Below are 13,561 nucleotides of genomic sequence, written 5' to 3' on the forward strand. Positions count from 1 at the left end.
AGAACCAACAAGAGAATGGCATATGATACATAATTTGATCTGTTAGATATCATACAACAATAGACTTTTATGAACATTGTTTCAGAAACCCCCATTATCCCAACTCATGCCTTACTTCCCCTCCCCTCCCCCCCCCCCCCTCCCCCCCCCCCCCCCACTGAGAGGAACTAATAGACTAGAATAACAGAGATTGTAAATGTGAGATCTATTAAGATCACTATAATCACATTAAACATCTATACGATTGAGATATTGACTTTTGGAATCCTGTGGTAAAGTCAAAATAAATGGCATCCATACTGCGTTGAGCGCTTGTCTGATCCTGATCATCAATTGTTTTCTGCCCAGCGTTTCGATCGTGAGGAGATGAAGAATGGATGAATGCCAAGATGTCATAGAAGGTCCCTCCGGTTTCCTCCATACCGCAAGGATAGCCTTACTGGCCAACAGGAACACTTTTGTAAATCCAAAGAATGTGCCCTTTTTTCCCAACGAAATTCTGTGGAAAAAAATGCCAAAAAGGGCTACCAGTGGTGAGTATGGTATTTTGAGGCCCAGGAGTCCGTTCGTAAAATGAAAAACTTTTTTCCAAAAGGTTTGTATTATCTGGCATCCCCAAAGTGCGTGCCCCAGATGAGCCCCTTTGAAGCAGCATTTGATACAGTCTTCAGAGTCCGTGATCCCCCGCCAGAAAAGCCTGGCGTTGCGAGATGAACATCCGACAGATAATTTTATAGCGCGTTTCTCTCAGCAGAGTATTACTGGTTATCCGTGGCGTTTTGAGAGAGACAGATTTTGAACGCTGCTGGAGAGAGCGAGTAGGTGAGCTCCTTCTGCCATGTGGGCAGGCCATTAATATTTTGTTCCAATACTATTATGGCTGCTACCTTCTGGACAGACTTCCCCTCCGGTTCTAACCAATGGAAAGCAAGATATTTGAGTTGTTGAGCAATGGCTCATGGCTGGTCCCCTGTCTCTAGTTTTATTTTGCAGAGCTGCCATCTTAGATCAAGCCTAGTGAGTGCAAAATAGCAACCTTAACTGCATCATGGTCCAGAGCTTGTTCAGCATCGAATGCCCTGTAAACCAGCCTGGGCATTCCCTACAAGGCAGGGAGCAAGTCTGTAGGTCTATTTTTCCTTGGACCAGCCTGCTTCCCAGGCCACTCTCTCAAAGGTGATTTAAAAAGGCCTCAGGGTCATCATCCGTAGTACTGCATGCGATAGCAAAAGGGGCGTGTTTTATGCTAATATAGCATTTATCGCAATTTGCGCTAATTACCTGTGCGAAGAGCTAAGTTAGCGCAAATTGCGATACCATTTTCAGATTCTGCAATAAGTGCCAGACCTGTTGTTTTTCCTTCATTCAACCACCAGGGGACCATTGTTAATGGTCCTAGACACACAGGGGAGAGAGAGAGAGCAAGCCTGGCCATAATATCATGGGTCATATCACACAAAGTAAGAGAAAAGAATGCAATTTTATTAACAATTTCAAAGTGTTTCAGGAATGTGTCCGTCAATTATAAAAACATACTCACATTCGCACTCATTCACTCTTTAAAAACAATCAGGAGAGTACACAATAAGGCCAGCATGTACAACAACAAAATGGGTATATAATACAGTTTCAATGAAATTTTTATACCCAGTTCCCTGTGAAAACCCCCACTTACAATCTAGAAAAGTCACATTCATCTGTACAATGCCTTGAAAGCTGGTCTCTCTTGAGTAGTCCCTGTATTTGAAAATGTCCGTTTCTGAGCTTGGTTTACATCCACGTGGTCTGACCCCAACAAGCGGCCCTTGTTTCACACATGTTTGCTTCCTCAGGGGGACTGCTACCACTGAGAAAACCAAACGAGAAATGTAAGCCCTAACCCTCAGGACACACTCACTACGAATATCTAATCCATATATGTTTACCTGAAAAAGGATCTATACTAAAATGATTCACCAGGCAACACCGATGATTTTCCTGTTTAAGTTGTCCAACCACATGCCCACAGCATTTCCAAAGCTAAGTCGTTTCTACAAATGTGGCGCAGCGTCTATAAAACACCAAAATTCATAGTTTTTAAACAGTCGATGATTGTACCCTCACTCCAATCCAAAAAACCGTTTCACAACTTAAACTTTACCTTTGCTCAACGCCACCCAACAAAGCAGCGCAGTGTCTATAAAACACCAAAATTCATAGTTTTTAAACAGTCGATGGTTGTACCTCCACTCCAATCCCAAAAACCGTTTCACAACTTAAACTTTACCTTTGCTCAACGCCACCCAACAAAGCCAAATGCAACTGCTCTTCTCACGCCAACCTCTCACATCAGTCGGTTAAAGCTTCTCATTTCACACCAACGTTGTAACTATGCCATAAACTTCCTTCACTAGTTCAACCGGACAAACACTTTTTTAAGTAAGAAGGCATGGAACCCCCGCCCTTCTACACCTCATCACGCTCTACCGCGTACCACGTGGTCAAACACAACGTCATGACCTCATCAGAATATTTCATGCTAAGCACCCTCATTCTTAATACCACGCATTACCATTGAACATAAACACACTGCACAACCTCTACGTACTCCCGATAACCCAACCAAAAACTTAACCCCTCGAACACACACCACAACCAAGCCACACAAACACACAACTACACCCCATGTAGTAAACCCCCCCCCCCCCCAGTGGCGTGAGCTATTCACACCATATCTTCAAGATCATGCTTGCTTATTTATGAACTCTCGCAATGCCACAGCATCAAACACCACTACTTCTCCCACCAAATCATTCATCCAATATATCCTTTTAAGGAAACATGAAAAATCCCGTCGATGCCCCTATTACCCTGATATCCATCCATTTGACCACCCAAACAATCACTATATACACCGACTAATGCCATATTAACCTAAAAACAGGCATTCCACTCAATTTCCACATTCAAACCTTGAGGCATAAGAGTTTGCCACTCAAATACATTGTTGTTCCCATTTTGTCAACAACCGTTGAGTATCCCCTTCAAAGTTATTACACTGCCTCACCACAAAAAATTTTACATCATTGACAGTGTGGGCCTGTTGTAACCAATGGTTTACCAACGGGGCAGATTTCTTCCTAGTTCTAACACAGCTCTTGTGTTCAATTATTCTCTGCCTGATTGTTCTATTTGTATGACCAATGTATACCAAGGCACATGGGCACACTATAGCATATACTACTCGCTCAGACGAGCAGGTGTAATGTCCTGATAACACATATGGCCGCATGGATCTCCTATACTGATATTGTTTTATAGGTAACAAATTGGTACACACAGAACAGTGACCACACTGAAATTGACCCATCCTTGTCTACCTGCTCCCTTCTCTTTAATCTCTGTCTTAAATTTCTACCTCTTTTGGTGGCAAATATGGGAAATTCAGCGAAATTAGGTAAAGATGAAATGATTCTCCACTGTTTCATTATGCTTTGTTTAATTGCTGTAGTCTTAGAGGAAAATGGTAAAGTACATACTATTCTGGAGATATTTTCTTTTGATTGTACACTCAACAAATTCTCCCGATTGGCATAAAGCCCTCGTTTGTATGCTTTTTTGATCAAACGTTTATTATACCCTCTTTCCACAAACCTCTCTGACAAATCTTGAGCTTTGGTTCTATATTCCTCAACAGAGGAACACAGCCTTCTATAATCTGAGGAATTGACCGCATGGTATGTTCTCTTTGAGTTTCCTCGGATGAAAACTAGTGGCATGGAGCAGAGTGTTCCTGTCCGTAGGTTTCCTAAACACTGTTGTATCAAACTGATTGCTATTTTTGGTCACTAACATGTCCAAAAAAGCAACTGAAGAAAGATCCTTCACAAACGTGAACTGTAAATTACAATCACACTGATTCATGTACATTTGGAATGCTAATAATGTCTCCTCATCACCCTTCCATATAAAAAACAAATCGTCTATGTATCGCTTCCAGATTATGATGTTATTAAAAAATTTAGAAGGATATATGTATCTACTTTCATACTGTGCCATGTACAATCCTGCCACAGTGGGTGCCAAAGGGGACCCCATAGGAATACCCCTAACTTGTTTGTAAATAACTCCATTAAATAAAAAATAACTCTGTCAATACTAGTTTAACCAATTGCATTAACAGATTATATTTCCTAGTGGAAAAATCCATTTCTCCCAATAATGTTTGAACAATCAATAGGCCCTGTGATTGGGGGATATTGGTATACAAAGATGATATATCCGCTGTAACTAACCACTGTACAGAACGTACAGATGTTTGTGCAATGCAGTTCAAAAAATCCATGGAATCTCTTACATATGATTGAACCTGTGTTACCCTAATTTGAAGGAGACTATCAATATATTTCGCTATGGGCTCAAATATAGACCCAATGCCAGATACAATAGGTCAAATACATGCTCTCACTTACACACTCCCTCTATCTCTCCCCTCCGCCCTGTAGAACTGGTAGCTGCAGCAGCAGCCTCCTCCAGCCCCTGCAGGCTAAGAAAGAAGAGTCCCATCGGCCGCCGGAGGCTCATACTGCTGTCTCCTTCGCCGTTTGCCGGCTGCTTCGATTGCTCCGGGGGGCCGATACTACTGCTGCCGCCGCCGCGACTTTTCCTCGCCGCACGGCTCTTTCTCCTTCCCGCGCCCTGCACTGCGCCTCACTTCCTGTTCCGGGGCAGCCGCGGGTGCACAGCTTCCTCTAACACCGCCGCCGTCGTTCCTTTTGGGCTGGAAGGGGCTGTTAGCCCGGCGGCAGCGGGGGAGACCCGGGAGCGCGCGACCCCCCGGTTAGGAAGCGCTGGTGCACAGTGCACGTGGACTTCAGGTTTGAGAATCCTCTGGCGTGGCAGTGCTTCTCTCTGGCCAGTTAGATTGTATTATGCTAATGGTGCAAGCTGATATATCATGCTATTGTTTATGGCAATGTTGAATTCAGTGCTGGAGATAACCCTAGCAGGCCTTGTCTTCATGGTAACCCCCAAATATGCACTTAGTATCAGCATCATCTGTCTCTGCTCTCTCTTATATAATTGGCATCGTCTGTGCGTTGGACACGCAATCGCACTCATAAACGCATATTTGCACTCACTTTTCAAGCCATAGGTTCTTTTCTGGGCGCTTCACCCACAATTGTCACTTAGGGGTCATAATTAAAGAGGAAGTACAATTTAAATTTAGTTTGGGCTTTTCATGCGTTTCTTGCAGCTGCAAGCAGAAAGTATGAGTGGCCACCATGCTTTGGAAAATAGTCCGGCGCCTCTGCGAGTAAAAACGTGTGTTTTTACCCTCTGTGAAAAGTATTGCCCGTGTTGAATGTGAATCTGACAGAGTGCGCAGTCCCAGGACTGAGGGGGTGGGGGGAGATTGGGGCAGTGAGTTTATCCATGTACTTTTTGTATGCTTGTCATTTCTGATAGTGCACTCATTTATTTTATTTATTTAAATTAATTTATATACCGGAGGTTCCTGTATAATATACATATCACCCCGGTTCACAAAGAACAGTAACTATCGCTACAAATAGCGGTTTACATAGAACAGAATAAAAGAAGTTTTACATTGAACAAAAACAAAGTAATAAGTTTTACATTGAAGTCAGCATGTGTAAATTTCTGATTAACAAAGGAAGAAAAAAATAGATCTGAATAACTCGTTGTGGGCTTGAAAAGACTTTTCTTCGTGTTCTTGGCTCTAGGGGAAAGCTTGTTTGAAAAGCCAAGTCTTAAGTTTCCCTTTAAATGTAGAGTGGCATGGTTCTAAACGAAGGTCTGGAGGGAGCGAGTTCCAAAGTGAAGGGCCTGCTGTGGATAATGCACGTTTCCTCAGAACGGATTTCATAGGTTGTGTGATTAGTCTGTTCTGATAGGCGCTTCTGGTTGGTTTCACAGATGTGTGTAATTGAATTTGGAATGTTAGGTTGAGAGGTGCGATGTTGTGTAAGGCCTTATGTAACATCATTAAAGACTTGAACTGGATCCTGTATTTAATTGGAAGCCAGTGGAGATGGTGGAGAATTGGGGTGATATGATCTCTCTTTTTGGCATTTGATAGAATTCTTGCCGAGGCGTTCAGGACCATCTGAAGTGGTTTGATGGTACATGCTGGAAGGCCTAGGAGGAGAGAGTTACAATAATCCAGCTTTGGGAGTATGATGGCTTGTAAAACCATGAATAATCATGAATATTAATTATGAAGAGCCTGAAACAAGACCTGTTTTGAATGTCTTGAGAATAGGTTTTAGGAAGGTTTTAGTAACTGTAGTGTAGTGAAATAATTAGTCACTCCTTAATACAGTAGCCAAGGAACATAAAATATGCCTAATTAACAAAACGTGGAAACAAATTACTTTTCAAACGCATTTGGTAACAAGATGACTCCATTTGCAGAATTAGAAAATTGGTAGGAGCTGGAAGGCTGAATTTTAAGGACTGTTTTTAAGATGCAGTTTGTGAGGAAACTCACTTCATTTGATTTTTATTCCTTTTCATTTGCAATACCTGTAGTTTGGTTTGGTTCTAGATACCCCATCACATTAGAAGCCTGTCGCCGTAGCCCTTAATTCTCCTGTTTAACTCCATTTTACTCAAATCATGCTTATTAAGCCTGTTATTGTTTGATTGTTATTTATTTATTTATTCGTTTCTTGTATTAATTTTATAATCTTATTTGTTATTTGTAATAATTTTATAATTTTAATGTTTAATTTCTAACCTGTCCTCGGCACTATCTATAAGTTCTCAGCGTTATCAATAAGTTCCCATGATGTTAGACATGTTATTTGTACCCCTGTTCGATAGAATGTTCAATGTAATTTCAAACTTAGGTTCTGTGTAAACCGACGTGATATGTACCAGTACATGAACATCGGTATATAAAAGTTCTTAAATAAATAAATAGTGGTACCTGTGCATGCCCGATAAGTAGATGCAAACACAACATCTAGGTTAGAAGAGAGTTTTAAAAGTAGGCCAGATTTAAGGCTGAAGAGTTGGGTTTTGTTTGTGGAGTCATAAGGACATAAGAATTGCCATACTGGGTCAGACCAAGGGTCCATCAAGCCCAGCATCCTGTTTCTAACAGTGGCCAGTCCAAGGCACAAATACCTGGCAAGTATCCAAACATTAAATAGATCCCAAGCTACTATTGCTTAATAATTAACAGCAGTTTATGGATTTTTCCTCTAGGAACTTATCCAAACCTTTTTTAAACCCATTTACACTATCTGCATAACACATCCCCTGGCAGTGAATTCCAGAGCTTAACTGTGCACTGAGTGAAAAATAATTTTCTTCGATTCGTTTTAAATGAGCTACTTGCTAACTTCATGGAGTGCCCCCTGGTCCTTCGATTATCTGAGAGAATAAATAACTGATTTACATTAACTTGTTCAAGTCCTTTCAGTGCTAAGGAGAACTAGTTCCTTTGGTAAAGACATTCCTGCAGTAGTGTAGGCTGCTTCGCTCCACACTGTTCCTGAGCCCGGTGCCTTGAAGGGCCTGAGCCAGGAAGCGGCCCCGGGTCTCCTCTGTGGTATCACATTGCACTGCCAGTGTGCTAGGGGGGGGATCGATCCCCCCTCTCCAAATGGAGGTCTTATAGCCATGAAGGGGCCTTCTTGCTTCTGATTAGGGGTGGTAGGCATGGTGAGGGTAAATTCATGAGATGATACAAAGGAGGCTGGAGTGAAGTATGTGGTTAGAAGACTGCAGGTTAGCCTAATTCATTCTCTACTAATGATAAAAACTAATAACAAACCACGCTGAATGTTTGCTCCAGGAAGATACATTGCCGGAGAGAATGGAGACTGAGGAGGAGGAGGAGGGAGACTTGGAGCTCTTTGGAGGTTATGATAGTTTCCGAGACTACAACAGCAGTTTGCCCAGCAATGACAACTCTTCTCTGGGGGAGTCTGCTGAGGAAGCAGCCCAAGGAGAGGACGGGGAGCTGATGTCCTCCCCGTTACAGGAGGAGCACCTCCCAATGGCTTCCTCACGGCTAGGAGAGGATAATGCCTCTGAACCAGGTAAGGGGCTGTGTGTTGGTGCGCGCTGTGAGGTATTTTAGTTTAAGCCTGTGCTTTGTGAGCCCCTTCCTACTGGAGGATATGCCAGCATGCAAGTTGTGGAACGTGCTTGGGTATTGTATCTCACCTTTGCCCCAGACTTCATTTGTTCTTGTATACCTTGATAATTTCTCTTTTCATATGCGATATCTTATCTTTTTCCTAACAACCCCATGGTTCAGGGAGGTACACTTGGAATTACCTGTGAAGCAAGGCACATGCTAAAACAGTAGTGAAAGTTACTGAAAAGCTGTTGGGGGCCAAATTGCTTTTCACTAATAAAGTAACTTTCTCTACAACTTTAGCATATGTCTTACTACACAGGTACTGCCAGGTCCCTCACTGAACTGTGGGTGATTAAATGAAGCGATCAGGCAGAGAGAGAGAGAGAGGGTATCTGCCTCTCCCCAAGTAAAAGTGTTGTAGAGTGGACATTGAGTCTGGAATCCAATGTCAAGCTTCTGTCCGTTGTTCTTGGTCTTGCTAAAGTTATCGCATCCTGTAAATAAATTATTGTCCAGGTACACTACAGGGACTAGATCGCTGCGCTCTGGATAAAGATACTGAAAGGGCTTCATCCTTGCCAAGGAAACTTTTTTTTTTTTGGAGGCTGATGTTTGGATTTCCTGTGATTCATCCTGTGCCCTTGCCTCCTTCCCAGCTATCTGTGAGATGTGTGGCATCGTGGGCACGAGGGATGCCTTCTTTTCCAAGACCAAGCGCTTCTGCAGTGTCTCCTGCTCCCGCAGTTACTCCTCTAACTCTAAGAAAGCCAGCATCCTCGCCAGACTGCAGGTCAGTATGAGCTCTTGGTCTCCTGGAAGGATTCCTCCACCCCCATCCCTCCTCTCGCGGACTGAGTCCTGCCTCTCAGGAGTAGTGTTTCCAAATGGGCTTGTTTTGTTCCTACAATGACAGCAGTGAGCCTCTATTATTATTATTATTATTTTTTTATTTTTTTTTTAATTTTCAAAATTTTTAACAAAATATAACAAGCATACATCTTGCTATGGAAATACAGTACAATTTCAAATGTAAATCCAAAATAAAGAAATAAGGTATAACAATTTATTCTTTGTACTAAAAATAAAGGAAATATAGGGGAGGACTAGCAAATAAGAGCAGAAGCTAAAGAAACATACATTTTAAACTTAATTCAGGTCGCCATGTAATTGACATAACCAATTCTATTTACAGACCACATGTACTATCTCTGGGTGTGAGCTTCCAAAAATGCTCTTAACTGATCTATTTCAAAGAGGGCATAGTTGACATTATTATAATATACAGCACATTTGCATGGATAATGAAGAACGAATTTCGCTCCTAATTTTAATACATCAGATCTTAACTCAAGAAAGTTTTTTTTCTTTTCATCTGTGTAGATCTGGTCAGGTCTGGGTAAACCCAGACCTTTTGACCGTAAAACAGCAATTGCCTATTGTGGAAAAACATTTTTAGAATATTATTGCGCTCTGACACAAATGCAGACGTCACTAAGACCGGTCTCCTCTGAATAATTTCTGTTTCATTAGAGAGTTCCAAGATTTCAGAAATGTCCAATTGGGCAGGTTGTTCTCTCTCTTCATTTTCCCTGGGAGTATTTTGAGGAAGGTAATACATCTTCATTATCACAGGTAATGCTGGCTCAAGAATATTTAATATTTTTAACATAGAGGTCTTAAATAACTCCATTGGAGAGATTAGCCTGATCACAGGAAAGTTTAACACCCTCAAGTTTCAGATTCTAGAAGCATTTTCAAGACTTTCTAATCTTCTATTTACTGTTAAGTCTGATTTAATTATATTTTGAGTTATTTTTTCTGTATCTGAGTCTCTTATCCATTTCTTCCAACTTTTGATTATAAGTAGATAGTAAGTTAGTATTTATCAGAACTTGTTTTTTTGTGTCCATTGTGGTCTTAGACAACATGGTCAGAGAGGACTCAATTGACTTCAGTGCCCCACAAATACCTTCCATTGTTATAGGTAACTAGTAACTGTACCTGTTTTATGCCCAGGCGGCGAGCCTTTTTTTTTTTTTTAATTTGTAATTTTTATTGCTGTTAACATAAGAATGGATATAAACAGCGATAAGACTATACAAAGCAGTAAACAGCTTGATACAAATATATGCTAGAAACATACAGTATGTACTGGAATATTGTAAAGTTCCCCCCCCCCCATTATGCTGTATAAGAAGTTGTAAAGAACTAAAAATAAGAGTAAAAGGCAAGAGAAATGTACTGTTCCAGTCTAGTAAAATAACATAGAAGTTCATCAAGTAATGCCATCCATAAAGTAAGTAGTATCCCATGAGTGACCCATTAAATCTGAGTTACAACTTGAAGTGACCCATTAGGTCAGCTTTACGACTTGAAAGCGAGCCCTCTCCAAGCAATATAGGGTTCCCAGACAGAGTTGAATTTGGAGAGTCGATACTTTAATGCTGTGAGCCGATAAAGAGTACAGGTTCTATCCAGGCGGCTCAGAATTTCACTGGAAGTAGGTGGGTGAAATCGTTTCCAATAGAGTGCTATCTCCATTCTAGTAGCAGTGCAGATCTGTTGTATGAGAGTTTGCTGAGATGGTAGTAAATCATCATTGAATAATGAAAGCAGTGCTTGGTCTTTCGAAACAACATGGTGAGTAGAGAGTAAAGTTGAAATTACTTCAGAAATGTAAGTCCAAACCGGTTGGATATAGACGCAGTCCCACCAGATATGCATATAGGTGCCTACTTGGCTGCAATTACGCCAACATAATGGGGTCAAGGATGGGTAGTATCGATGCAATCTATCAGGGGTGAGATACCAGCGATACAGCATTTTATAATTTGCTTCAATAATTCGTGCCAAGACATTACCCTGTGTAATTTTGGAGTAAATGGCCTGCCAATCCTCCTCTGCTATAGGCCGAGCCAATCACGTTCCCACGCCGTCATATGTGTAGATGCTGTAAAAGGCCGAGTAGATAGTATTTTGTAGAGTTTAGATACTAAGCCTCTGGGTATTTTAGGTGCCGTGCAGAAACCTTCAAACAGAGAGCGTTTCATGGACACCATACCCTGTGTTTGTAACTGGGATAGAAAGTGCCTGAGTTGCAAATATAAGAGAAATTCCAGTTTCGGCATGTGATGAGTCTCAATAAGAGTGGAGAAGGAAATTGCTGATCCTTGATGTGTGAGATGGGATATGTTCGAGATGCCCCTGACTTTCCAGTTCCTAAAGGCAATAGTAGGTAAGCCGGAGGGAAAAGAGGTATTGTGGAATAAAGAGGTTTGCAAAAAATAGTCTGTATTCCCCACTAGCTTAATTTTCCGATTCCATAATGTTTAAGGTTTGCCTTGTAGGAGTCAATACAATATCTGTATGCCATGTTTTCCTGGGTTGCCATGTTAGGGATGAAAGGGGCATATCCTTTAAGCATGCCTGTTCCAGCGCCACCCATGGTTTAGGATCGTCCACAGCGTTCCATGCCACTATTGGGCGAAGTTGGACTGCCGCATAGTACCACTCCAAATTTGGCAGACTCAAGCCTCCCGAGGCTTTGGGCTGATAAAGGATCATACGTGCAATTCTTGGAGGTCGATGGTGCCAGAGGAATCGAAGGAGTTTTCGTTGCCAGAGAAGCAGATTAGTTTTACTAATTGGAATAGGTAATGTTTGAAAAAGATACAAGAATCTAGGAAGTACGTTCATCTTAATTGTCGCCAATCTACCCAACCTAAGGGGAAGATCTACCCAATCTAAGGGGAAGAGTTCCATTTATCAAGATCTTTATCTATCTTCTGTATGAGGGGGGTGTAATTAAGCTGGAACAAATCAGGAATGTTTTTGTTTAGATTAGAGGAGGCCCATTTGAAAGCGTGAAGGGATTGTAGAGAATGTACTATATCTTGTGGACAAGTAACATTTAAAATCTCGGACTTGTCCCAGTTGATTTTAAAGCCAGAAATAGCACTAAAATTTGCAAGTTCAGATTCAATAGCTGGAAGAGATGTAACAGGATTACTCACTGTAAAGATAATGTCGTCCGCAAATAGCAATAATTTAAATTGGTGAGAAGTGAGAGTAAAACCCTGCACTCTCAGGTTATTATGTATATTAATGGCCAGTGGCTCCAAAAATATAGCAAATAACAAGGGTGATAGTGGACAGCCTTGTCTGGTGCCACGGCACACCGGAAAAGGTTCAGTATATCTACCATTTATTTTGAGGCAAGCCGATGGGAGATGGTAGAGGGCACTAATCCAGTTATGAAAAAAAGGACCAAATTTCATATAGTGTAAGTTTGAAACAGGAAGGGCCAGTGGACCATGTCGAAAGCTTTTTCCGCGTCTATGGCCAGTAGGAGGTGTGCCGCACTCTGAGTAGCAGAGCCCCCTATAATAATGATTTTGCGAACATTATCACTGGCCATACGCCCGGGTATAAAACCTGCCTGATCTGGGTGTATAATCCGGGCTATAAAGCAGTTAATCCTGTCAGCTAAAATTTTAGCTAGCAATTTAAGATCCAAATTAATTAAAGATATTGGACGATATGAGGCTCAAAGAGCAGGGTCTCTACCAGGTTTAGCAATGATAGTGATACCCGCCTTATTTGAGTCTAGACTCAAAGTTCCTTCCGCCTGAAGATAGTTAAAATGCCGTTGAAGATAAGGCGCAAGGTTAGTTCCAAAAGATTTATAAAACTTGGCATTGAGACCATCTGGACCCGGGGCCTTACCCACCTTAAGGCTTTTGATAGCTGTTATAATTTCTAGTGTTGTAATTTCTGCATTAAGTAATTCTGTCATTTCAGAGGTGAGATGAGGTAGCTCAGTGGTTTGTAGATAGTGATCTATGTCCTTAGACTGAATATGGGACTCAGCTGAGTATAAGGCTTGAGAAAATTTGAGAAAATCCTGTGTTATGGCCGAATGGGTAGATTCAATTCGACCCTGGTCAGTTTTAATTTTGAGTATATGGTTTTGAAAGGTTTGTTTTTTCAATTGATGGGCAAGGATCTTTCCAGCTTTATTACCCCTCTCAAAATGAGACTGTCTAGTGAGATTTAACACATGAGCAATATGATCCAACTCAAGTCTCTGGAGGTCCCCTCTAGCCCTGAGTAGCTGAGTAAGAACTTTCTTGGATCCAGTTTAAACATGGCGATGAGTTAAAGACATAATTTGACCACGAAGTGAGGAATAGGCTGCTTCCCTCTTCTTTTTAAGAAAAGCGGAGTGGGAGATAAAATGCCCCCGTATAAAAGATTTGAAACTATCCCATAAAGTTACCGGAGAGGCAACTGAGTTTTCATTTATTTGAAAAAATTCACTAATTATTTGCATTGAGGCCTTAATGAAGGAGGGGTCATGTAATATAGAGTCATTAAGCCTCCAGAATTTACTCCCAGGATCTCCCCCAGTTATGTGAAGCGTTATAGAAATCTGAGCGTAATCCGACCAAGATATTATTCCTA

The 13,561-nt window shown here is 41.4% G+C and overlaps 1 protein-coding gene across 2 annotated transcripts in view; it reads left to right on the forward strand.

The window, feature by feature from the left end:
* Positions 1–4,695: 4,695 nt before the first annotated feature.
* L3MBTL2 (L3MBTL histone methyl-lysine binding protein 2) overlaps positions 4,696–13,561 on the forward strand; it is a 120,404-nt gene continuing 111,538 nt past the window's right edge. The window contains exons 1-3 of one of the 2 annotated variants that reach the window (XM_029590461.1): positions 4,696–4,856; positions 7,808–8,054; positions 8,755–8,888. In XM_029590461.1, coding sequence (XP_029446321.1) covers positions 7,829–8,054; positions 8,755–8,888 — 360 coding nt within the window. In that variant the 5' untranslated portion in view covers positions 4,696–4,856; positions 7,808–7,828. The remainder of the gene's footprint in view (positions 4,857–7,807; positions 8,055–8,754; positions 8,889–13,561) is intronic. The other variant, XM_029590460.1, reaches the window with a different exon arrangement.

This window comes from Rhinatrema bivittatum, chromosome 2 (assembly GCF_901001135.1).
Source record: "Rhinatrema bivittatum chromosome 2, aRhiBiv1.1, whole genome shotgun sequence".
Taxonomy (NCBI): Eukaryota; Metazoa; Chordata; class Amphibia; order Gymnophiona; family Rhinatrematidae; genus Rhinatrema; species Rhinatrema bivittatum.